The 26,025-nt window shown below is 55.2% G+C and overlaps 2 protein-coding genes and 1 pseudogene across 4 annotated transcripts in view; 2 read left to right on the plus strand and 1 right to left on the minus strand.

The window, feature by feature from the left end:
• Nucleotides 1-36: 36 nt before the first annotated feature.
• Nucleotides 37-5,793, minus strand: LOC114813762 (La ribonucleoprotein 6, translational regulator). Its single transcript, XM_029070622.2, is given in 5 exon segments — nucleotides 37-225; nucleotides 227-1,120; nucleotides 2,287-2,497; nucleotides 5,179-5,215; nucleotides 5,778-5,793. Coding segments are annotated over 5 exon segments (1,263 nt in total). The 3' UTR covers nucleotides 37-120.
• Nucleotides 5,794-19,295: 13,502 nt separating this feature from the next.
• LOC114814110 lies at nucleotides 19,296-19,404 on the plus strand (annotated as a pseudogene).
• A 331-nt stretch (nucleotides 19,405-19,735) lies between these two features.
• Nucleotides 19,736-26,025, plus strand: part of LRRC49 (leucine rich repeat containing 49) — a 91,196-nt gene continuing 84,906 nt past the window's right edge. Inside the window, exons 1-3 of one of the 3 annotated variants that reach the window (XM_029070647.2) lie at nucleotides 19,736-19,953; nucleotides 23,776-23,832; nucleotides 25,566-25,656. In XM_029070647.2, the coding sequence (XP_028926480.1) occupies nucleotides 19,810-19,953; nucleotides 23,776-23,832; nucleotides 25,566-25,656 (292 nt within the window). In that variant the 5' untranslated portion in view covers nucleotides 19,736-19,809. Of the gene's footprint in view, nucleotides 19,954-23,775; nucleotides 23,833-23,909; nucleotides 23,990-25,565; nucleotides 25,657-26,025 lie in introns of those variants that run through there. The other 2 variants (XM_029070648.2, XM_029070649.2) reach the window with 2 other exon arrangements.

The following is a 26,025-nucleotide window of genomic DNA, read 5'->3' on the forward strand; positions in this document are numbered from 1 at the left end:
GAACCCAGGTCCTCTGACTCCCAATCCCGCGCTCCTTCCGCTAAGCCACGCCGCTTCTCTCATTTCGAGACGCTCCCCCCGGGGCGACTTGGTCCACAGAGGGTCCGCCGCCAAAGCCCCTCAGCCGGGGCCGGAGCCGGGCGTGGCCACGGCCCGCCTCGGCTCGGGCCGGTCCCTCTCCCCTCGGCCGCGGAAGCCCTTGGAGCCGTCGGGGCCCCGGGGGGGGGCGCAGGACCCCGACCGGACAACCGTCGCTGGGCGGCGGGCGGCGCGGGAGCAGGGGACTGGCTCCGGGGCTCGACTCCCGCGTGTCGGCCCGGGCCCGGCCGCGGCGCCGGACCCAGGGGCTGCCCGACGGGGTGACGCTGCTGTCGGACGAGTCGTCGGTGCCCGGCGGGGGCTCGGGACGCAGGCGTCCGGCGGCGGCGGCCTCGGCCAGGGGGGACCTGGGGGGCGGGCCGCCAGGGCCGAGCCGGGGTCCGCGGGCGCGACGAGCCGCCCGGGGCGGGGCGGGGTCGCTGTCGGGCTCGGACGAGCCGTTGGCCGAGGACTCGTCGCCGCCGGACTGCAGGGCCCCCACGCGCCGGTTGAGCGACCTGGGGCGCGAGGGACCGGCCGGGCCGGGGTCCCCCTGCCGGGGCTTGGGCTCCTCCTTCTTCTTGGGGGGCTTCGTGCCGATCAGCACCACCCGCACCCCGGGATCGCCGGGGCCTCCGGGGCCCAGGGCCTCGTGGGCACGTGCGGCCGCGTGCTCCTCCTCGAACTCCACGAGGGCGCACTCGGTGCGGCCCACCCGGCCGTAGCGGCCGCCGAGGCGCCTCACGTCGGCGGGCGGCTCCCGCCCGGGCCGCAGCAGCCTCACGGACGCGACGGGGCCGAAGGCGCCGAAGAGGCCCAGCAGCCGGGCCGGGAGCCCTTCCCGCCCCGCCCCGTCCTCCGCGGGCCCGGGGAGTCGGTGCAGCTCGTGCACCAGCAGCAGCCTCCCCGGGGGGTGCTCCACGGGGAAAGGGGGCACCGGCGCCCGGCGACGGACCTTGCGCCCGTCCGCGTCCAGCTCCAGCGCGGCCGAGTGCCGCAGGGCGTGGGCCGTGGCGCGCCAGTCCCGGGTCAGGTGCTTCACCTGCGGGAGGGACGGGCAGGGGCTCGAGGGGCCGCTCCGGGGCACGCGCCGGTGCCCCCGTCTCGCCCCCGGCCGTGCCGGACCTCATTTCGAAACAGGCGGGGCCTCCCCCGGGCGGGGGGTCCCCGAGCCCCCAGTTAACCCCCCCCCCCCCCCCCCGGGAACCGGGGCTGAACGCAGAATCCTCCTCACGCCCTATCTCCGCTTAACGATAACGATAACGGTGGCGTCTGTTCGGCGCTTACCGTGTGCCAGGCACCGTACTAAGCGCTGGGGTGGACACAGGCAAATTTGGTTGGGCGCAACCCCCGTCCCCGTGGGGGTCACGGTCTCGATCTCCATCCTGTAGCCGAGGGAACCGAGGCGCAGGTAAGTGTCTCGTCCAAGGCCACGGCGGGCGAGGGGCGGGATTAGAACCCGTGACCTTTGGCTCCCAGATGTGTGCTCTATCCCCTGCACCCCGCTGGGTGTCCCCGGGGTCCCCAGGCCCCGTGTGAGTGGCAGCAGAGGGGATCGATTTCCCCCGGGAACGGGAGCTCAACGCGGAGATGAGCCCTTCCCTGAATCCCCCTCCCGCCCCGCCTCCCCGTCGGTGAGGCCTGCCGCCTGACCCCTGCCTCCGCCTGGGCTTGAGGAGCAGTGTGGCCTAGTGAATAGAGCATGGGCCTCCGGAGGCCCCGGGTTCTAATCCCGACTCCTCCACCCGTCTGCCGTGTGACTTCGAGCAAGCCACTTCACTTCTCTGGGCCTCAGTTCCCTCAGCTGCAAAATCTGGATTAAGACCGTGAGCCCCAGGTGGGACGGGGACTACGTCGGACCCGATCAGCCTGTATCCCCGCGCTCAGGACGGTGTCCGGCCCCATAACGAGGGCCTAACGAGTACCGTCGTCCTTATCGTCATCCCCACAGCGGACTCTGCCCGAACCTCGGAAGGCCTGCGGGGAAGGAAGGACCCGTTCCGACGTCCTTCGAGCCTAACCTGAATCCTCCCCGCTTCCGCTAGGCCGAGGCCCCTTTCCCCCGTAGGGATAGAGCGGCGGTCACCGTTGGGAGACCTCTACGGGGTCGGCCTCGCGAACCCACCCCTCCCCGGCTCCTCTGCCGCCGGGGCCCCCCGGCCCTCGCTTCCCCCCCGGCCCCCGAATCCCCGCCTCCGGCGGCTGTACCTTTTTGAAAGACGTGAGGAGTTTGATGCTGACGAAGCCCCTCTTGTTCCTCCGGATGTGCTTCAGCAGGAAGGCGTCTTTCTCCAGGTTCTCGTCCGAAAAGTAAAATTCGACCCGGTCCACCAGCTGCCCGATCAGCTCTGCCTCTGGGGGCTTCCAGGCGGGGCCCGGCCCGTCCCCGCCGTTCTCTCCCCCGCTCGTGGCCGCGCCGCTGAAACGGACCCGGTCCGGCCCTGATCCCTCTGGGGTCCGCGGGGCGGGGACGGGGCGGGCGGGGGTCCCCGGGGGGCGGCGGGGCCGCGGGAGGGAAGGCCGGAGGCCTACGGGCCCGTTTCCTATCTGGACTGTAAACTCGCTGTGGGCGGGGGGTGCGTCTGTTACTTTCCTAAGCGCTTAGTACAGCGCTGGGTACCCGGTGAGGGCTCAACCATTACCACCGATTGGTTTTTCGCAAGAGCAAAGACCGAACGGAAGCTGCTCGGCAAAGGGGGGACCCCCCAGAAGCTCCCCGGTCGGACCCCCGTCCCCAATCCAGGCTGGCGATCCCAGCCTCCCTTCCACCCCCAGCTCCGGTCACCCGGGCCGGGCCAGAGCGGTCTCGGCGTTGGGTGCGGTGGGGGGCTCGGCGGGCTCGGCGGCGGGGTAGGCCCGGGGGACGACTCTCCTCCTGACCCGCCTCGCCCCTCACCCCTGGCTGTGGGGGCGGAACCAGCGGCACCTGGCCAACGCACACGCCCTCCGCGCCCCGTCGCCATCCCCGCGGCTCGGGGGCTTCGGGCTGGACGGCCGTCGGACACCCCGGGGGCACCGGAAGCCCCCTCCCTCGCCGGGGCCGGTGGGACGGGACGCGGGTGCCTCCCCCGATGGTAGGACGGTGGGCACGGTCTGACTGCGATCTCGTCTATCTTAAGGATAAGGTTGGTATTTGATAAGCGCTTACTATGTGCCGGGCACTGTTCTAAGCGCTGGGGGAGACGCAGGGGAATCGGGTTGTCCCACGTGGGGCTCACGGTCTTAATCCCCGTTTTACAGATGAGGGAACCGAGGCACCGAGAAGTGACTTGCCCAGAGTCACTCAGCTGCCAAGTGGCCGAGCTGGGATTTGAACCCATGACCTCTGACTCCAAAGCCCGGGCTCTTTCCACTGAGCCACGCTGCTTATCTTACCTCAATCTCGTCTACCCCTGGCCCACATCCTGCCTCTAGCCCGGAATGCCCTCCCTCCCTCCAATCGGACAATGACCGTCCCCGCGTTTGAAGCCTTATTAAAGGCCCAACTCCTCCGAGAGGCCTTCCCCGACCGAGCCGTCCTTTCCTCTTCTCCCGCTCCCTTTACTCATCTCCCCCCCTCCCAGCCCCGCACCACCGATGTCCACATCTGTCATTTATTTAATTATATTAATGGCTCTCTCCCCATCTAGGCTGTAAGCTCGTTATGGGCTGTAGTCTCCCAAGCGCTTAGTAGAGTGCTCCGCAGACAGTAAGCATTCAATAAATGATAATAATACCGGTATTTGTTAAGCGCTCACTATGTGCAGAGCACCGTTCTAAGCGCTGGGGGAGATGCAGGGTCATGAGGTCGTCCCACGTGGGGCTCACACTCAATCCCCGTTTTGCAGATGACGTAACTGAGGCCCAGCGAAGTGACTCGCCCACGGTCACACAGCTGACAAGCGGCCGAGCCGGGAGTCGAACCCATGACCTCTGACTCCCAAGCCCGGGCTCTTTCCACTGGGCCGCGGCTGCTTCCCTAATAGGACCGACTAACTGACGGAGGAGTGTCGGGCTGCCCGCAGGCAGGAGGAGCTTCCGCTATTTGTGAATATTTTCCTGTCTGTCTTCCCCATTAACGTTGGTATCTGTTAAGCGCTTACTCTGTGCAGAGCACTGTTCTAAGCGCTGGGGGAGATTCGGGGCCATCGGGTTGGCCCACACGAGGCTCCCAGTTAACCCCCATTTGACAGATGAGGTCACTGAGGCACAGAGAAGTGAAGTGACCTGCCCACGGTCACCTGCCGACAAGTGGCGGAGCCGGCATTCGAACCCATGACCTCCGACCCCCAAGGCCGGGCTCTTGCCACCGAGCCACGCTGCTTCCCGTAAGATGGGGATGAAGACCGTGAGCCTCACGCGGGACGACCTGATGACCCCGTAATCTCCCCCAGCGCTTAGAACGGTGCTCTGCATATACGAAGCGCTTCACAAAGACCAACTTATTTATTACCAACTGTGGCCAAGCTGATTTGCTTGTACCTTGACACACAGTGAGTGCCTAACAAATAATAATAATAATGATGACGACGATGGTGGTGCTCGTCAAGCGCTTCGTACGTGCAAAGTACCGTTCGAAGCGCTGGGGGAGATACAGGGGAAGGAGGTTGTCCCACGTGAGGCTCCCGGTCTTCATCCCCATTTTGCAGATGAGGGAACTGAGGCCCAGAGAAGTGAAGCGACTCGCCCACGCTCACCCAGCTGCCAAGGGGCAGAGCCGGCATTCGAACCCACGCCCTGTGCCTCCCAAGGCCGGGCTCTTTCCACCGAAGCGACGTGACTTGCCCACGGCCACCCAGCCGGCGCGAGGCGGAGCCGGGATTAGAACCCGTGACGTGGGACACCCATCCAGGTGAGCAGCCTGGCCTGGTGGACGGGGCCCAGGTTCGGGAGCAGCGGAGATGCAGCGTGGCTCAGGGTAAAGAGCCCGAGTTCCCTCCTCTGTCAAATGGGGATGAAGACTGGGAGCCCCGGGGGGGGGGGGCAAGCTGATGCCCCTGTGTCTCCCCCAGCGCTTAGAACATAGTCAGCGCTTAACAGATACCAAAACATCATTATTATTGTGATGAGAGCGCGGCCCCCCTCGCCCCCGGCGCCCTATTTCGGTGCTTCCCCTCCGACCTGGGGCTGCGGGCGGGGTCTTCGTCGCTGGCCGGTCCTGGGGGGCGATGGTGGGGGTCCCCCGGGGGGGCGGGTCCTGACCCTTCCTCCTCCTCCTCCTCCTCCTCCTCCTGCTGCTGCTGGTCCTGCAGGATCCGCACTCGGGCCCGGCCGGGCCGCTCCATGGAGCCTGGCAGGACGGGAGCGGAGCGGGACGGGGCTGGGGCGGGGCCCGGCGGGGACGTGGCAGGACCCCACCCCTGCAGAAGCCCCCTCCCCCTTCCTCTCCCCGACCCTCAGTTTCCCCTCCCCCCCCCCGGCGCACAGGCAGCGCTGAAGCCCTCAGCGTGTGCGCAGCCCTGCTCTAAGCGCTCGCTCAGCAGGGTGACTAACGGTATGGGTCAAAAGCTTTTATTAATAACAATGTTGGTATTTGTTAAGCGCTTACTATGTGCCAAGCACTGTTCTAAGCGCTGGGGTAGACACGAGGGAATCAGGATGTCCCACGTGGGGCTCACAGTCTTAATCCCCATTTTACAGATGAGGGAACTGAGGCGCAGAGAAGTGAAGTGACTTGCCCACGGTTTTATTATGGGCCAAGCCCCGTTCTCAGCCCTGGCGAATGATCATAACCATGATGACGATGATGGGATTGGTTAAGCGCTTACTATGGGCCGAGCTCTGTTCTAAGCGCTGCATAATAAGAATAATAATAATGATGATGATGATGATGATGATGGTATTGGTTAAGCGCTTACTGTGGGCCAAGCTCTGTTCTAAGCGCTGCATAAACAGCAACAACAACAATAATAATAATGATGATGATGATGATGGTGTTGGTTAAGCGCTTACCGTGGGCCGAGCTCTGTTCTAAGCGCTGCATAACAACAATAATAATAATGATGATGATGACGATGATGGTGTTGGTTAAGCGCTTACTATGGGCCGAGCTCTGTTCTAGGCGCTGCAGAACAACAATAATAATAATAATAATAATAATGATGATGATGATGATGGTATTGGTTAAGCGCTTACTGTGGGCCGAGCTCTGTTCTAGGCGCTGCAGAACAACAACAACAATAATAATAATAATAATAATAATAAAAATAATGGTATTGGTTAAGCGCTTACTGTGGGCCGAGCTCTATTCTAAGTGCTGCATAACAACAACAACAACAATAATAATAATGATGATGATGATGATGGTATTTGTTAGGCGCTTACTGTGGGCCGAGCTCTGTTCTAGGCGCTGCGTAACAACAACAATAATAATAATGATGATGATGATGATGGTATTGGTTAAGCGCTTACTATGGGCCGAGCTCTGTTCTAAGCGCTGCAGAACAACAACAACAATAATAATAATAAGAATGATGATGGTATTGGTTAAGCGCTTACTATGGGCCGAGCTCTGTTCTAAGCGCTGCAGAACAACAACAACAATAATAATAATAAGAATGATGATGGTATTGGTTAAGCGCTTACTATGGGCCAAGCTCTGTTCTAGGCGCTGCATAACAAGAATAATAATAATAATGATGATGATGATGATGATGGTATCGGTTAAGCGCTTACTATGGACCAACCTCTGTTCTCAGCCCTGGAGAATAATAATGATGATGATGATGGTATTTGTTAAGCGCTTACTATGTGCCAAGCTCTGTTCTAGGCGCTGCATAACAAGAATAATAATAATGAAGATGATGATGATGATGATGGTATTGGTTAAGCGCTTACTATGGGCCAAGCTCTGGTCTAAGCGCTGCATAATAATAATAATGATAATAATAATAATAATGGTATTGGTTAAGCGCTTACTATCTGCCAAGCTCTGTTCTAGGCGCTGCATAACGATAATAATAATAATAATGATGAGGATGGTATTAGTTAAGCGCTTACTATGGACCAACCCCTGTTCTTAGCCCTGGAGAATAATAATCATATTCTCCATCATCATAATAATGATGATGATGATGATGGTATTTAAGAGAAGCAGCGTGACCCAATGGAAAGAGCCCGGGCTTTGGAGTCAGGGGTCATGAGTTCGAATGCCAGCTCTGCCACTTGTCAGCTGTGTGACTGTGGGCAAGTCACTTCACTTCTCTGGGCCTCAGTTACCTCATCTGTAAAATGGGGATGAAGACTGTGAGCCCCACGTGGGACAACCAGATGACCCTGTATCTACCCCAGCGCTTAGAACAGTGCTCTGCACATAGTAAGTGCTTAACAAATACCAACATTATTATTACTATTAAGTGCTTACTATATGCCAAGCTCTCTTCTAAGCTCTGGATAATAATAATAATAATAATGATGATGATGATGATGACGATGATGGTATTTGTTAAGCGCTTACTATGTGCCAAGCCCTGCTTTAAGCGCTGCATAATAATAATGACGGTATTTGTTAAGCGTTTACTATGTGCCAAGCCCTGTTCTAAGCGCTGCATAATAATGATGATGGTATTTGTTAAGAGCTTACTAGTTGCCAAGCTCTTCTTTAAGCTCTGCATAATAATAATGATGGTATTTGTTAAGCGCTTACTATGGGCCAAGCCCTGTTCTAAGCGCTGGATAATAATAATAATAATAATGATGGCATTTGTTAAGCCCTCACTAAGTGCCAAGTACTGTTCTAAGGGCTCGGTAATCAGGATGATGGTATTTGTTAAGCGCTTACTGTGTGCCAAGCCCTGTTCTAAGCACTGGATAACAATAATGATGATGATGATGATGATGATGATGGTATTAATTAAGCATTTACTATGTGCCAAGCCCTGCTCTAAATGCTGCATAATAATAATAATAATAATAATGGTATTTGTTAAGCCTTTACAATGTGCCAAGCCCTGCTCTAAGCACTGGATAATAATAATAGTAATGATGGTATTTATTAAGCCCTTACTATGTGCCAAGCCCTGCTCTAAGCGCGGGGTAATAATAATCATAGTAATGACGGTATCTGTTAAGCGCTTTCTATGTGCCAAGCCCTACTCTAAGCACTGAATAATAATAATGATAGTAATGATGGTGTTTGTTAAGCCCTTACTATGTGCCAAGTCCTGTTCTCAGTGCTGGATAATAATAATGACGGTATTTGTTAAGCCCTTACTATGTGCTAAACCCTGCTCTAAATACTGGATAATAATAATGACGGTATTTGTTAAGCGCTTACTATGTGCCGAGCCCTGTTCCCAGCCCTGGATAATAACATTGACGGTATTTATGAAGTGCTTACTATGTGCCAAGCCCCGTTCTCAGCGCAGGGGGAGATCCAGGGCAACCAGGTTGTCCCGGGGGGGGCTCACACTTTTAATCCCCATTTTACAGAAGAGGTCACGGAGGCCCAGCCAAGTGAAGTGACTTGTCCAAGGTCACCCGGCGGGAAAGCGGCGGAGCCGGGGTAATAATAATATTAATGTTGGTATTTGTTAAGCGCTTACTATGTGCAGAGCGCTGTTGTAAGCGCTGGGGGAGATTCAGGGTCATCGGGTTGTCCCACGTGAGGCTCACAGTTAATCCCCATTTGACAGATGAGAACGCACGTCCTCTGACTCCCAAGCCCGGGCTCTTTCCGCGGAGCCACGCTGATCAATAGGATTGAAAGAATTGTGGGGGGGGACGGGGATTGGGGAGAGACCCCCGATCCCTTGGAAAGGAGGAAGAGGAGGACGGGCGGCCTCCTCTCCCGGCCTCCACACTCCCACACGCCATGTTCCAGGCCCTTAAAGGCCGAGGGAGACGCCCCGCCGCCCAGGGTTTATTTCCGAGCTTTGCATCATCCTCTCCTCGGGATGACACAACAGCTGGGCCCCGGGATGACCCGTCCACCCTCGGGGAGGGTCAGCTGCTCGGCCGCGGGCCGGACACCGCCGCTCTCCGCCCTCTTGCTCCTCCGAGCCGGGGACCGGGGGCGAAGCGCAGGCCCGGAGGAGCCGGAGCAGCAGCCCCGGCCTGGTGGGGGCTTCGGGACCCCCTCGAATGCAGCACCGGGGATCGTGGGGTGACCATCGGAGGGCCACGAGGGGCCGGAGGGTCGGGGCGCGGGGGCGTGGAGAGGAACAGCCTCGCTCCCGCCAGTCTGAATTAGGCCCGCGGTACCTCTAATTCATCCCTTCGTTCGATCGGATTTAATGTCGGCATCTGTTAAGCGCTTACTATGTGCAGAGCGCCGTCCTAAGCGCTGGGGGAGATCCAGGGTCATCAGGTTGTCCCACGGGAGGCTCACAATCTTTCACCCCCATTTTACAGATGAGGGCACTGAGGTCCAGAGAAGTGAAGTGACTTGCCCACGGTCACACAGCTGACAAGTGGCAGAGTGAGGATTCGAACCCATGACCTCTGACTCCCAAGCCCGGGCTCTTTCCACTGAGTCGCGCTGTTTCCCTAGTGATTTAGTGAGCGCGGACCGTGTGCGGAGCACTGGACTGAGCGCTTGGGAGGGGACAGTTCGGCAATAAAGAGAGACAATCCCCATCCATGACGGGCGGGAGGACGATCAGCAAAACAAGTAAACAGACACCGGCAGAAATACACGGAGAAGCAGCGTGGCTCAGTGGAAAGAGCCCGGGCTTGGAGTCAGAGGTCGTGGGTTCGAATCCCGGCTCCGTCGCTTGTCTGCTGTGTGACCTTGGGCAAGTCACTTTACTTCTCTGGGCCTCAGTTCCCTCATCTGTAAAAATGGCGATTAAAGACCGTGAGCCCTATGTGGGACAATCTGATGACCCTGTATCTCCCCCAGCGCTTGGAACAGTGCCCTGCACATAGTGAGCGCTTAACAAATAATGTTGGTATTTGTATGGTAACAAATACCATAATTATAAACAGAATTATAGAGATAGACGTATGTACCCAAGTGAGAAGCGGTGGGGCTTAGTGGCAAGAGCCCGGGCTTGGGAGTCAAGGGTCATGGGTTCTAATCTCGGCTCTGCCACTTGTCAGCTGGGTGACTGTGGGCAAGTCACTTCACTTCTCTGGGCCTCAGTGACCTCATCTGTCAAATGGGGATGAAGACTGTGAGCCTCACGTGGGGCAACCTGATGACCTTCTTCCCCAGTGCTTAGAACAGTGTTCGGCACACAGTAAGCGCTTAACGAATACCATTATTATTATTAGAGAAGCAACATGGCTTAGTGGCAAGAGCAGGGGCTTGAGAGTCAGAGGACGTGGGTTCTAATCCCGGCTTCTCCGTTTGGGTGCCATGTGACCTGGGGCAAGCTATTTCACTTCTCTGGGCCTCACTTCCCTCATCTGTAAAATGGGGGTGGAGACGGGACAACCTGATCACCTTGTATATAGCTCAGCGCTTAGAACAGTGCTTGGCACATAGTAAGCGCTTAACAAATACCAACATTATTATTATTATACAAGATAATCGGGTTGACCCCACCCCTCCTCCCCGGGCCCCGCCCACTGTCCCCCCGGCCTCGTCCAATCGGCGCTGCGTGTCCCGCCCCCTCCTCCATCAGGCCCCGCCCCTCTCCGGCCTCGCCCAATCAGCGCCCCTCCTCTCCCCGGCCTCGTCCAATCAGCGCCGACCTCCCCGCCCCTCCTCCCCCGGGCCCCGCCCACTGTTCCCCACCCCCCTCCTCTCCCCGGCCTCGTCCAATCGGCGCTGCGCGTTCCGCCCCCACCTCCCTCAGGCCCCGCCCCCTCCCCGGCCTCGCCCAATCAGCGCCCCGCCTCTCCCCGGCCTCGTCCAATCGGCGCCGCCCCGGGCCCCTGGCGGTGCGGGGGCGCGGGGGCGGAGATGAGTCAGCGGGGATGAGTCAGCGGGGATGAGTCAGCGGGTTCCGGGGCGGTCACGTGACCCGGGGCCTCCTCTCCCCCCCCCCCCCCCCCCCCCCCCGTAGAACCGGCTAAGGGGAAAGCAGAAAATGCAGTGGGAGGGAGGGCGGTTAGACTCTTTCCCGGCTGCCCATAGTAACGAGGGTCTTCCTAGGTGCCAGGTACTGTACTGAGCGCCGGGGAGGATACGAGCAAATGGGGTGGGACACACCGTCTCCTTTAATCCTATTGATCGGGCCCCTGCTGCGGGCAGAGCACTGTACTAAGCGCTTGGGAGAGGACAAGCCCTGCCCGCAGGGAGCCTCCCAGGCGCCACTGGGCAGATGGGGAAACTGAGGCCCAGTAAAATGGGGAGGAAGACTGTGAGCCCCACGGGGGACAACCCGATGACCCTGTATCTCCCCCAGCGCTTAGAACAGTGCTCCGCACATAGTAAACCCTTCAATACCAACATCATTATTATTATTATATCTACCCTAGTGCTTAGAAAAGTGCTCTGCACATAGTAAGCGCTTAAATACCAACATCATTATTATTATTATATCTCCCCCAGTGCTTAGAACCGTGCTCCGCACAGAGTAAGCGCTTAACCAATACCAACATTGTTATTATTATTATTATTGTATCCACCCCAGTGCTTAGAACAGTGTTCTGCACATAGTAAGCGCTTAACAAATGCCCACATCATTATTATTATTATCATCATCCTCCCCAGCGCTTAGAACAGTACTTGGCGCATAGTAAGCCCTTAACAAATGCCATCACCATCATTATTATTATTATCATTAGGGGAGGTGAGATTAGAACCCAGGTCCTTCTGACTCCTAGGCCCCTGCTCTATCCCCTAGGCCCCACCGCTTGTTGGTCCGGTGGTTTGGCCCCCGGCCCTGGGGACAGCGCGTCGGGGTTTGGGGAGTTGGTATTTGTTAAGCGCTTACTAGGTGCCGAGCACCGTTCTAAGCGCTGGGGGAGAGACAGGGTCATCAGGTTGTCCCACGTGAGGCTCACCGTCTTCATCCCCATTTGACAGATGAGGTCACTGAGGCCCAGAGAAGTGAAGTGACTCGCCCACAGTCACACAGCTGACAAGTGGCAGAGCTGGGATTCGAACCCATGACCTCTGACTCCCAAGCCCGTGCTCTTTCCACTGAGCCACGCTGGGAGTGGAGGGGCAGGACGGTCCAGCGGGCAGGGTTCGGCCCGGGGGGTCGTCCGGCCCTCCGAAAGACCCTAAAATGGGGCCCAAAAGAAGCTTCTCTTCTCTTCAGCCTCCTCCCTGTACCTCGATCCCCTCCATCTCAAGGCCAACCTCTCGCCCGGAACAGCGGCGGATCCCGGGTTCGAGTCCCGTTCCCTGCTCTGACACCCGTTCCCTCCGTGGCTTTGGGCAAATCGGTTCACCGCCTCATGCCTCAGTTTCCCCAGCTGTAAATTGGGAGTAATTAATACCTGAACCCTTCCTCGCAGGGGTGGTGCGAGGAGGAAATAACTAAATAACGTAAGGCGCTTTGTTAATAAAAGCACCGCCTAGAAACACATTTCTAGAAGTGGATAGAACAGGGGCCTGGGAGTCAGGAGGTCATGGGTTCTAATCCTGACCCTGCCACTTGTCTGCTGGGTGACCATGGGCAAGTCACTTCGCTTCTCTCAGTTATTTCATCTGGAAAATGGGGATTGAGCCTGGGAGCCCCACTGGGGACGGGGACTGTGTCCAATCCGATTTGCTTGTAATAATAATAATGTTGGTATTTGTTAAGCGCTTACTATGTGCAGAGCACTGTTCTAAGCGCTGGGGGGAGATACAAGGGAATCAGGTTGTCCCCCATGAGGCTCACAGTTAATCCCTCTTTTACAGATGACGTCACTGAGGCACCGAGAAGTGAAGTGACTCGCCCACGGTCACACGGCTGACGAGGGGCAGAGCCGGGAGTCGAACCCATGACCTCTGACTCCCAAGCCCGGGCTCTTTCCACTGAGCCACGCTGCTTCTCTCCACCTCGGTGCTGAGTACAGTGCCTGGCACATAGTAAGTGCTCAACAAATACCATCATTATTACTATCTCTGGCCTGGAACGCCCTCCCTCCTCCCATCAGACCGATAATTGCTCTCGTCCACTTCCAAACCTTATTGAAGGCACGTCTCCTCCAAGAAGCCTTCCCTGACTAAGCCCTCCTCTCCTCTCACTTGCTTCTGTGCTGTTTACTTGCTCCTTCATTCATCCTCACTCCCATTCCCACAGCACATATATATATATATATATATTCATATATATATATCTGTAATTAATTAATTAATTCATTCAATAGTATTTATTGAGCGCTTACTATGTGCAGAGCACTGGACTAAGCGCTTGGAATGGACAAATCGGTAACAGATAGAGACAGTCCCTGCCCAATTTATCCATTTATAATAATAATAATGGTTTTTAAGTGCTTACTATGTGCCGGTCGCTGTACTAAGCCCTGGGGTAGATACAAGAAAATCATCCCTGTCCCACGTGAGGCTCACAGTCTCAATCCCCATTTTACAGATGAGGAAACTGAGGCCCGGAGAAGTGAAGCGACTTGCCCAAGGTCGCACACCAGACAAGTGGCGGAGCTGGGATTGGAACCCATGACCTTCCGACTCCTATTTATTCATTCATTGATTCAATAGTATTTATTGAGCGCTTACTCTGTGCAGAGCACTGGACTAAGCGCTTGGAATGGACAAATGGGTAACAGATAGAGACGGTCCCTGCCCTTGGACGGGCTCACGGTCTAATCGGGGGGGGGGACATACAGAGAAGCAGCGTGGCTCAGCGGAAAGAGCCCGGGCTTGGGAGTCAGAGGTCATGAGTTCGAATCCCGGCTCTGCCGCTTGTCAGCTGTGTGACTTTGGGCGAGTCACTTAACTTCTCAGTGCCCCAGTGACCTCATCTGTAAAATGGGGATTAACTGTGAGCCTCCCGTGGGACAACCCGATGACCCTGTATCTCCCCCAGCGCTTAGAACAGGGCTCGGCACATAGTAAGCGCTTAACAAATACCAACATTATTATTATTATTATTGGCTCTTGACATCCCAGTCCTCGTCGGCGTCCGAACGGCTGGAGGCCGTCCTGGCCAGGGTCCGCAGGGCGTCCGTCCACCCGGACCCTGGCCTGGACACCTGCGGGTCGGGGGGAGTCGCCGGGGCCGGGGCACACTTCATTCATTCATTCAATAGTATTTATTGAGCGCTTACTATGTGCAGAGCACCGGACTAAGCGCTTGGAATGAACAAGTCGGCAACAGATAGAGTCCGTCCCTGCCCAATGACGGGCTTACGGTCTAATCGGGGGAGACGGACAGACAAGAACGATGGCGATAAATACAGTCAAGGGGAAGAACATCTCGTAAAAACAATGGCAACTAAATAGAATCGAGGCGATGTACATTTCATTAACAAAATAAATAGCGGCCTTTTCAGGGAGATCCGGGTGCTTTTGTGCATCGAGGGACTGAGCGTCGACATCTTCCTTAGAGAAGCAGTGTGGCTCAGTGGCAAGAGCCCGGGCTTTGGAGTCAGGGGTCATGAGTTCGAATCCCCGCTCTGCCCCTTGGCAGCTGGGTGACTGTGGGCAAGTCACTTCACTTCTCTGGGCCTCAGTTAACTTATCTGTAAAATGGGGATGAAGACCGTGCGCCCCACGTGGGACCGCCTCATGACCTTGTATCTCCCCCAGCGCTTAGAACAGTGCTTTGCACACAGTAAGTGCTTAACAAATACCAACATTATTATTAGTTAATGAGATGTACATCGCCTTGATTCTATTTATTTGCTATTGTTTTAATGAGATGTTCTTCCCCTTGGTTCTATTTATTGCTATTGTTTTTGTCTGTCTGTCTCTCCCGATTAGACTGTCAGCCCATCAAAGGGCAAGGACTGTCTCTGTTACTGATTTGTCCATTCCAAGCGCTTAGTACAGTGCTCTGTACATAGTAAACGCTCAATAAATACTATTGAATGAATGAATATTATAATTCTCTGTTTCAGTTCCCTTCTCTGCAAAATGGGAGATGAAGACCGGGAGCCCCACGTGGGGCAACCCAATCACCTTGTATGCCCCCTCGCCCCCCCAGCGCTTAGAACAGTGCTTGCCACATAGTAAGCGCTTAACACATACCATCCTCATTACGATTAACTTCTCTGGGCCTCAGTGACCTCATCTGTAAAATGGGGATGAAGACCGTGAGCCCCACGGGGGACCACCTGATGACCCCGTATCTCCCCCAGCGCTTAGAACAGTGCTTGGCCCAGAGTAAGCGCTTAACAAATAACCATCTTTATTATTAGTATGATTATTGTTTGCCTGCCGGGGCGGTGGCCCGTCCTCCCTCCCTTCTCCCCTCTCTCTGTCACTTCCTCCGTCACTTCCGCCCTCACGCCCTTCTCCCCTGGCTCCGCCACTTCCGCCCTCACTCCCCTCTCCCCCTGGCTCCGTCATTTCCGCCCTCACTCTTCTCCCCTGCTTCGTCACTTCCGCCCTCACTCCTCTCCTCTGCTGCCGTCACTTCCGCCCTCACTCCCGCCTCCTCGCTCTGTCACTTCCGCCCTCACTCCTTTACTTCCGCCCTCACTCCCTGTCTCTCCCCTCTCTCCGTCACTTCCGCCCTCCGCTCCCTCCACCGGAAGTGGGCACGGCGTGGCCCCCTCCCCGGCGCTTCCGGCCCCTCCCGGCGCGGCCCCCGCCTTGCCATACCATAATAATAACACTAATAATGTTGGTGCTTTAATGTTGGTGCTTTCTAAGCACTTACTTTGTGGCAAGCACTGTGCTAAGCACTGGGGTAATAATAATAATGATAATGTTGGTATTCGTTAAGCGCTTACTATGTGCCGAGCACTGTTCTAAGCGCTGGGGTAAACACAGGGGAATCAGGTCGTCCCACGTGGGGCTCACAGTCTTAATCCCCATTTTACAGATGAGGGAACTGAGGCACAGAGGAGTGAAGTGACTCGCCCACAGTCACACAGCCGACAAGTGGCAGAGCTGGGATTCGAACTCATGAGCCCTGACTCCAAAGCCCATGCTCTTTCCACTGAGCCACGCTGCTTCTCCAGGGTAGATACAGGGTCATCAGGTTGTCCCCCCAGGGGCTCACAGTCTCCATCCCCATTTGACAGATGAGGTCACTGAGGCCCCAAGAATAATCATACTAATCATAATGTTGGTATCTGTTAAGCGCTTACTATGTGCAGAGCACTGAGAAGCAGCGTGGCTTGGTGGAAAGAGCACGGGCTTTGGAGTCAGAGGTCATGGGTTCGAATTCCGGCTCGGCCACTTGTCAGCTGTGTGACTTTGGGCAAGTCACTTAACTTCTCGGTGCCTCAGTTACCTCATCTGTAAAATGGGGATGAAGACGGGGAGCCCCACGTGGGACAACCTGATTCCCCTGTGTCTACCCCAGCGCTTAGAACAGTGCTCGGCACATAGTAAGCGCTTAACAAATACCAACATTATTATTATTATTACTGTTCTAAGCGCTGGGGGGGGGATACAGGGTCATCAGGTTGTCCCACATGGGGCTCCCCGTCTTCATCCCCATTTTCCAGATGAGGTCACTGAAGCACAGAGAAGTGAAGTGACTTGCCCACAGTCACACAGCGCTTACTATGTGCCAAGCACTGGGGTAGATATTGCTGAATCCCGAAACTCTCTTCCCCTCTTCAAAGCCCTACTGAGAGCTCCCCTCCTCCAGGAGGCCTTCCCAGACTGAGACCCCCCTTTCCCTCTGCTCCCCCTCCCCTCCCCATCGCCCCGACTCCCTCCCTCTGCTCTACCCCCTCCCCCTCCCCACAGCACTGGTGTCTTTTTATATATTTATTACTGTATTTTAATAATGATGTGTCTATATCTACAATTCTATTTACCTTGAGAGTTGTTTTGTTGTGTGTCTCCCCCTTTTAGACTGTGAGCCCGTTGTTGGGCAGGGATGGTCTCTGTCTGTTGCCGAATTGGACATTCCAAGCGCTTAGTACAGTGCTTTACACACAGTAAGCACATAAGCTTGTCACTGGGCAGGGATCGTCTCTATCTGTTGCCGAATTGTACATTCCAAGCGCTTGGTACAGTGCTCTGCACATAGTAAGCGCTCAATAAATACTATTGAATGAATAAATATGATTGAATGAATAAATTACACCCACACAGTAAGTGCCCAGTAAATACAATTGAATGAGTGAATACAAGGTAGTCAGGCTGTCCCATGTCTGGATCACAGTCTTCATCCGCATTTTACAGATGAGGTAACTGAGGCACAGAGAAGTGAAGTGACTTGCCCACAGTCACCCAGCTGGCAAGCGGCGGAGCCGGGATTCGAACCCATGACCTCTGACTCCCCAGCCCGGGCTCTTTCCACCGAGCCACGCTGCTTCTCAGATATATACGTCAGTGCTGTGGGGCAGATAGATTTATCGTGTACAGAACACTGTACTAAGCGCTTGGAAAGTATAATACAGCAGAAAAGGGAGACAGTCCCTGCCCACAGAGGCGTCCTCCTCACATCGCCCTTGTTTTGACTGCTGCATTCGGTGGGGATGAGGGGAAAGGTGCTAACTTTCTCACCTGTGCCTCCTTCTCACCCGTTCTGACCCCCGGCCTACGTCCTACCTGGGGCCTGGAACGCCGTCCCTCCTCAAAACCACCAAACAATCCCACTTCCCCCCCCCTTCAACGCCCTACTGAAGGCTCACCTCCTCCAGGAGGCCTTCCCAGACTAAACCCTCCTTTTCCTCAGCTCGCCCTCCTCATCGCCCCGACTCCCTCCCTTTGCTCTTCTCCCCTCCCCGCAGCACTTGTGTATATATGTAGAGCTCTATAATTCTATTTATTTAATAATAATAATAATGTTGGTATTTGTTAAGCGCTCACTATGTGCAGAGCACTGTTCTAAGCGCTGGGGTAGACACAGGGGAATCAGGTTGTCCCACGGGAGGCTCCCAGTTCACCCCCATTTTACAGATGAGGTCACTGAGGCCCAGAGAAGTGAAGTGACTTGCCCACGGTCACCTGCTGACAAGTGGCAGAGCTGTGATTCGAACCCATGACCTCTGACTCCCAAGCCCGGGCTCTTTCCACTGAGGCACGCTGCTTCTCCAATTTAATAATACTAATAATAATGTTGGTATTTGTTAAGCGCTTACTATGTGCCGAGCACTGTTCTAAGCGCTGGGGGAGACACAGGGGAATCAGGTTGTCCCACGTGGGGTTCACAACAGTCTTAATCCCCATTTTACAGATGAGGGAACTGAGGCACAGAGAAGTTAAGTGACTTGCCCACAGTCACACAGCCGACAAGTGGCAGAGCTGGGATTCGAACTCATGAGCCCCGACTCCAAAGCCCGTGCTCTTTCCACTGAGCCACGCTGCTTCTCCAATTTATATCAATGCCTGCTTATTTGATTTGATATGTATATACCTATAATCCCATTTATTTCTCTTGATGCCCGGTTTACTCGTTTTGATGTATGTCTGTCCCCATGTAGACTGTAAACCCGGTGTGGGCAGGGATTTTTCTGTCTTTATTGCTGAATTGTACTTTCCAAGCGCTCAATCCAGTGCTGTGCACCCTGTAAGCGCTCAGTAAATACGATGGGATGAATTGAGCGAATGAATGAATGAGTGCTCAAGCGCTTAGTCCAGGGTTCTGCACCGAGGAAGCGCTCAGTCAGTACGAGCCCGTTGTTGGGCAGGGACTGTATCTGTTGCCGAATTGTACATTCCAAGCGCTTAGTACGGCGCCCTGCACAGAGTCAGCGCTCCATAAATACGATCGAGTGATTGACTGAATGAATGGAATGAATGAATGAGTGCTCAAGCGCTTAGTCCAGGGCTCTGCACACATTAAGAGAAGCAGCATGGCCTAGCGGAAAGAGCACGGGTTGGGAAGTCAGAGGTCACGGGTTCGAATCCCTGCTCCACCACCCGTCAGCTGTGTGACTTTGGGCAAGTCACTTCTCGGTGCCTCGGTTCCCTCATCTGTAAAATGGGGAGGAAGACTGTGAGCCTCCCGAGGGACAACCTGATGACCCTGTATCTCCCCCAGCGCTTAGAACAGTGCTCGGCACATAGTAAGCGCTTAACAAATACCAACATTATTATTATTATTATAATCCCAGCTCCGCCGCTCGTCAGCTGTGTGACTTTGGGCAAGTCACTTCACTTCTCTGGGCCTCAGTGACCTCATCTGTCAAACGGGGATTAAGACCGTGAGCCCCACGTGGGACAACCTGACTACCTCGTATCCACCCCAGCGCCGAGAACGGTGCTTTGCACGTAGTAAGCGCTGACCAAATACCATAATTATCATTATTATTATAAGGCGCTCAAGGCTAGCACTCCCCTTGAGAAGGCTGGAAGAGGTGCTGGTGGCCTTGCCAACACACGCACGGTTAAGGCATTGCCGCCTTCTTCGTGGCATCTAACCAAGTTTTTTAAGCGCTTAGTACGGTGCTCTGCACATAGTAAGGGCTCGATAAATACTATTGAATGAATAAGGGCGATTGAGTGAATGAAGGGATGAAAGGGGAGCGGATGGGGATGAGGGCCGGAGCAGCAGGGCTGGTTGCCATGGCACCCAAGATGGCGCTCCGGCCTCCTCCTGCATCCTCCTCCTGCATCCTCCTCGTCGTCGTCCTCCTCCATCCTCCTGCTCCTCCTCTCCCGCTCCAGCTCCTCCTCCTCCTCCTCCTCCTCCTCCCCCCCCTCCTCGTCGTGGCCGCCGTGTCCGTGGGCTGTGGGATAAGAGGGCTTCTAACGGGCAGCCCCCGGCGCCATCCCAGGCGGAGGCCCAGGCCCAGGCCCGGCCAAGGCCATGGTGGGGACCGGAAGTGGCGGTTTCTATGGCAGCGAGAAGAGGGTTGCCATGGAGACGACCCCGCTCGGCCTCGGCGGAACCGGGAGCCTCCCGGCCGGCGGCCCCGCCCGTGCTGGCCATGATCCCCGCCAAATACCGCACCGGACCCGCACGGCCCACGCCCAGCAACGTACGTGCTGACCCTTCTCCCCCTTCCCTCCCCTTTCCCTTTTCCTTGCCTTTTCCCTTTTCCTTCCCCTTCCCCTTCCCTTCTCTTTCCTTCCCTTTCTTTTCCTTTTCCCTTCCCTTTCTCTTCCCTTCTCTTCCCTTCTCTTTCCTTCCTTTTCCCTTTCTTTTCCCTTCCCCTTCCCTTCTCCTTCCCTTTCCCTTCCCTTCCTTTCCCTTGCCTTTCCCTTGCCTTCCCTTCCCTCTTTCTTTTCCCCTTTCTTTTCCCCTTTCCTTTCCCCTTTCTTTTCCCCTTTCCTTTCCCCTTCCTTTCCCTTTCCTTTCCCTTTTCTTCCCTTCCTTTCCCTTTCCCTTCCCTTCATTTGATCCTAGACTGAGCCCCCCCCCCCTTTCCCTCTGCCAGGCCCCACCAAGCAACATAGGTGCTGTGGCTTCTCCCCTCCTCTCCCCTTCCCCTTCCCCCTTCCCCTTTTTTCCCCTTCCCCTTCCCCCTTTTTTCCCCTTCCCCTCTTTTCCCCTTTCCCTTCCCCCTTTTTTCCCCTTCCCCTTCCCCTTTTTTCCCCTTCCCCTTCCCCTCTTTTCCCCTTCCCCTTCCCCCTTTTTTCCCCTTCCCCTTCCCCTCTTTTTCCCCTTCCCCTTCCCCTTTCCCTCCCTTTCCCTTTCCTTTTCCCTTCCCCTTCCCCACCTTCATTTGATCCCAGCCTGAGCCCCCCTCTCCCCTTTCCCCCTGCTCCTCCTCCCCGCCCCATCGCCCCCACCCCGTTTAGACTGTGAGCCCATCGTTGGGGCGGGGTTGTCTCTATCTGTTGCCGAATTGTCCATTCTAAGCGCTTAGGGCAGTGCTCTGCACATAGTAAGCGCTCAATAAATACGATTGAGTGAATGAATGAATGACCCCCTCCCTCTGCCCTAACCCCATCCCCGCCCCACAGCACTGCTTCGTATATATGGGTACAAAGCTATAATTCTAATTATTTTTATTGATGAAGTGTACGTGGCTAAAATTCTATTCATTTGTATCAATGCTATCGATGCCTTTCTACTCGTTTTGTTCGGTTTTGTTGTCTGTCTCCCCCCTTCTCGACTGTGGGTCCATTGTTGGGCCGGGATAGTCTCTCTTTGTCGCTGAATTCTACTTTCCAAGCCCTTAGGAGAAGCAGCGTGGCTTAATGGAAAGATCCCGGGCTTGGGAGTCAGAGGTCATGGGTTCTAATCCCCGCTCCGCCGCTTGTCAGCTGTGTGACCCCGGGCAAATCACTTCACTTCTCTGTCCCTCAGTTCCCTCATCTGTAAAATGGGGATGAAGACTATGACACTTGGGACAACCTGATGACCTTGTATCTCCTCCAGCACTTAGAACAGTGCTCGGCACATAGTAAGCGCTTAACAAATACCAACATTATTATTATTAGTAGTAGTAGTACAGTGCTGTGCACACAGTAAGCGCTCAAGAAATACGATTGAATGAATGAATCTACGGGGGCGGCTTTCGTCGGGGCTCTTCTCGGGGAACGGCCCCCATCCGCCCCACGGGAGACCTGTGGGAGCCCGCTCCTCTCCACCTCTCCGACAGCCCCGGATCCCCTCGATCCCTGCGGGATGGACTGAATTTAGACAAAAGGATGCTTCCCTGCCGCCCTCCCTCTCACCCCCTGCTCCCCCAGCTCCTCAACCGTCACCGTTTCCCCCAGGCCCCCTCCCCGCCTGCTCCCCTTCTCCGATTCTCCCACCTCCGAGGCCCATCCGAGCATCCTTCCGGCCTCCCCACCCCTGCACCGGCCCCTTCCTTTTGTCTCCCCACAGCCCCACGTCCGTCGCACCGGGTGGTAGCCAAGTACTACTTTCATGCGCCCTCCGGGAGTCTATTTTTTAAAAGTATGAAGCGATTACAAAGTGCCGGGCACTATCCTAATCATTACCGTTATGCCATGGTACCAAAATACTATTATTATTATAATCAAGTTGGACAAAGTCCATGTCCCCCATGGGGCTCACAGTCTAAGGAGGGAGAGCAGGTATCAAGTGCCCGTTTTACAAATGAGGAAACTGAGGCTCAGAGAAATTATATGCTCTGCCCAAGGCAGCATAGCAGACAAGTGGCAGAGCCAGGATTAGAACCTAGGACCTCCTTACTTCCAGGCCCGTGCTCTTTCCGGGAGCGGTCGGGGCTGCCCAGGTACCCCGAAAAGAAGACAGTCAGTCAGTCGACTTTATTGAGCAGAACTTTGTGCAGAGCACTGTACCGACTGCTTGGGAGAGCACAATGTAATCACCTCCCTTGCTCACAAAGTGCTTACAGTCTAGGAGGGTGGACAGACATTAATAGAGATAAATGCAGTTCGGGTACGGGCAGAAGCGCTGTGGGGCCGGGAAGACGGGGGAAGAAAGGGAGCGAGTCCGGGCGACGCAGAAAGGAGTGGGAGAAGAGGAAAGGAGGGTGTAGTCAGGGAAGGCTTCTTGGAGGAGGTGGGCCTTCGGAAAGGCTTGGAAATGCGGGAGAGTAAGGGTAGGTGGGTGACTGCGAGCCCGTTATTGGGTAGCGATCGTCTCTGTCGCCGAATTGTACATTCCAAGCGCTTGGTACAGTGCTCTGCACATAGTAAGCGCTCAATAAATATGATTGAATGAATTGAATGCCTATTGGCCAGCAGTTGGGTCCACAGGTCCTCACCACAATACCTTCCCGGGGCCTAGGGGCAGGACGGGGCCGATAGCGGGCCGAAGCAACGTTTGGTCCCGTGCCAGGGTGGACCGATGGTGGTGATGGATGAGAATAGGTGTGGTGTTTGTTAAGTGCCTACTAGGTGCCAAGGAGAGATAATAAGATAATCAGGTCAGACAGAGTCCCTGTCCTACCTAGGGCTCACAGTCTAAGGAAGATATCGAATCCCCAGATTACGGATGAAGGAAATGAAGCACGGAGAAGTTACTCGTTCATTCGGTCGTGTTTTTTGAGCGCTTCCTGGGTGCTTACTTTGTGCCGAACACTGAACTAAGCGCTTGGGAGAGCACAATATAACAGTAAACAGGCACATTCCCTGCCCACAGTGAGCTTGCAGATGAGAGTTATGTAATAATAATAATAATGTTGGGATTCGTTAAGCACCCACTATGTGCTGAGCAGTGTTCTAAGCGTTGGGGTAGATACGGGGTCATCGGGTTGTCCCACGTGAGGCTCACAGTCTTCATCCCCATGTTACAGATGAGGAAACTGAGGCCCAGAGAAGTCAAGTGATTCGCACGAGGTCAGCAGTCAAGTGGCGGAGTGGGGATTAGAACCCGGGTCCTCTGACGAGCCCTGATGAGCCTTGCCTCTTAAACCTGGTAGGGGGCTCGACCTCAGATTGAAGGCCACCATTTTGAAGGGACAGTTGAGGCTTTATGAACTTTTGAAACTGGTTTGCCGTGGAATTTAGTGGGGGGAAAGTCTTCTTTGGGAAAGTAGTTGATTCCCTCGTGGCAGCTTCAAGGCGGACGATCGGTAATCGGATGAGCTAAAATCTTGGCTGGTATATTGGAAAATAAGATAGAGACAGTTCAACACGGCCTGTAGAAATTAGCCCTGTGGCCGAACCTTCCGTTTGGGGTCGGCCGCGTGCTTTGAGCTAGCCGTCGGCTTCCGAGAGGAGGAAAGGGTTTTGTATCGATCTGATAAAAATCATTAAGTGAGACTCTATTGCTGTTTCTGGCATTCTCGTATTTGTTTCTTCTGGCCAGTGTATGTCTTCTTCATGATGTCTGAATTTTTTATTTATTTATTTTTTTGCGCTACTGAGTTCTTGCATTCCACGCCAGCTGCTGAGGAAGTGTAATTTTGAAATTTCAGGTGAATTGCGGGCTGCACCTGGTGATCCAGACGTCATCGCTGCCGGAGAGAAACAAAGTGAGGCTTACGGGTGTTTTACACTAACCGAGGGGGAGTCGTTCCGCACCCCCGCAACAAGCGCGGGGTGATGCTGGGTCAAGCTCTCTGTGGGCAGGCGACCGGTCTCGCGCTTCTCTTGTAATTTTCAAGTGCCGAGGACGCTGCACTGCAGTCGGTAGGCGCTCAGTAAATAGCATTCCCACTAGTCTAAGGCAAAGAGTTGGAAGTCGGAGGCGGTGGTGGTCTGTCACTGAACCCGCGGCCGACTCTGTGCAATGTGATGTGCCACTTTGGTGATGTGATGGGTGCCAGCGCCCTGCCCGGAGAACGGCAGTGACGGCGCCCTCCCTTCTCCAAGACCGTGGGGCCTAGACTGTCGTCGACAAGCTGCGCCGCTTTGGCGAGTGGATCTTGGCCCACGGCCGGGCCGTGAAGAGGATGCGGGGACATTCGTAAAACAATTACAGCGGTAGACGGAGCTAAAACCGATTAATGTTGGAATCCCAGCAGTCGGGCAGAGCGTTGTTTTCGGCGGCCGGGTTGCCGGGGTGCCGACCAGCTGGCGAGACACTGTGGGGGCTCCAGCCCTGGCCCGTTCTTAGCGATTCGGGGGGACCCAAACTGGTCCATAGTGACCTTTTCCAAACTGGAAAAGCCCGACCACTTTGCCCACATGCGGAGAAGCGGCATGGGCTAGCGGATAGAGCCCGGGCCTGGGAGTCAGAAGGACCTGGGTTCTAATCCTGGCTCCCCCGTTTGCTGTGTGGCCTTGGCAGGTCACTTCTCTGTGCCTCAGTGACCTCCTCTGGAAAATGGGGATTAAGACTGGAAGGCCCATGTGGGACAGGGATTAAACCCAACTTGAATGGCCTGGATCTGTCTACCCCAGCGCTCGGTACAGTGCCTGGCCCGTAGTAAGCGCTTAACAGATACCACAAAAAATAAATAAAACCAGCTCGGTTGGCTCCTTGATATACAAACTCTTTGGTAATTCAAACTGATAATTAATTACAACATTGATTAAGTGCTTCCTTTCTGCCAAGCCCTGGGGTAGAGGCAGGAGAGTCAGATGTGGCACAGTTCCAGTCCCACACAGGACTCACAGTCTAAGAGGGAGAATGAGTCTTTAAAATAGGTTACCTGAGCCTCCTGGATGGAGATGGTTAATTTGGCTAAATGCCATGTATGGTGACAATATCAAGGAAAGTGAGAAACGCTGCTTCAGTCATTCCTCCAGTTGAACCAGAATTCAGATAATAATAATAATGATGATGATGGTATTTGTTAAGCGCTTACTATGTGCCAAGCACTGTTCTAAGTGCTGGGGGCGGGGTACAGGGTGATCAGGTTGTCCCACGTGGGGCTCACAGTCTTAATTCCCATTTTCCAGATGAGGTAACTGAGGCACAGAGAAGTGAATTGGCTTGCCCAGAGTCACACGGCTGACAGGTGGCGGAGCCGGGATTAGAACCCACGACCTCTGACTCCCCAGCCCGGACTCTTTCCGCTGAGCCACGCTGCTTCTCTGTCTCAGATGGAATGTCTCAGTCAGTCAGTTGTATTTATTGAGCGCTGACTGTGTGCAGAGCAATGTACCAAGCTCTTGGGAGAGCACAATGCAACAATAAAGAGACTCATTTCCTGCCCACAACGAGCTCGGAACCTACAGTCTCCCCACATCCCGGAAGCATTTCCCTGCATGGTGTGTCTCTGACCCTCTTCCTCCCCGTTTTCCTCGAACATCATTTTAGCCCTTCGAATTCAGACTCAACAAAGACCCGTCGTCCTTCCACAGCCGGCTTCTGCAGCACGACCTAGAAAAGAGCTCCTCCAGCAGACAAGGTACCCTCCCCCAGCAGACGCCCGCACTGCGCGCCTTCCTCGGCCCTCCTGCCCCGCGGCCTCTGGGTCCGGCGCGGGGGTCCCCGTGCCGGCGTGGGAAGCCTGGCTGGGAATTTGGGGCCAATCTCGCTGTGGCTTGGCCAGGGGGTAACCACGGAGCCCGGGTCGGCGGGGGGATCCCCCTGCTAGAGGGGAGCTCCTCTAGACCGTCAGCTCCTTGTGGGCAGGGAATGTGTCTCTTATATTGTTATATCGTACTCTCCTAAGCTTCAAGTACAGTGCTCTGCACACAGTAATTGCTTATTATTATGTGCCGTCAGGTTTCCGATTCATAGCCACTCCGTGCATGTACTCTCTCCAGAATGTCCT

The sequence above is a fragment of the Ornithorhynchus anatinus genome, chromosome 8, assembly GCF_004115215.2.
Source record: "Ornithorhynchus anatinus isolate Pmale09 chromosome 8, mOrnAna1.pri.v4, whole genome shotgun sequence".
NCBI lineage: Eukaryota > Metazoa > Chordata > Mammalia > Monotremata > Ornithorhynchidae > Ornithorhynchus > Ornithorhynchus anatinus.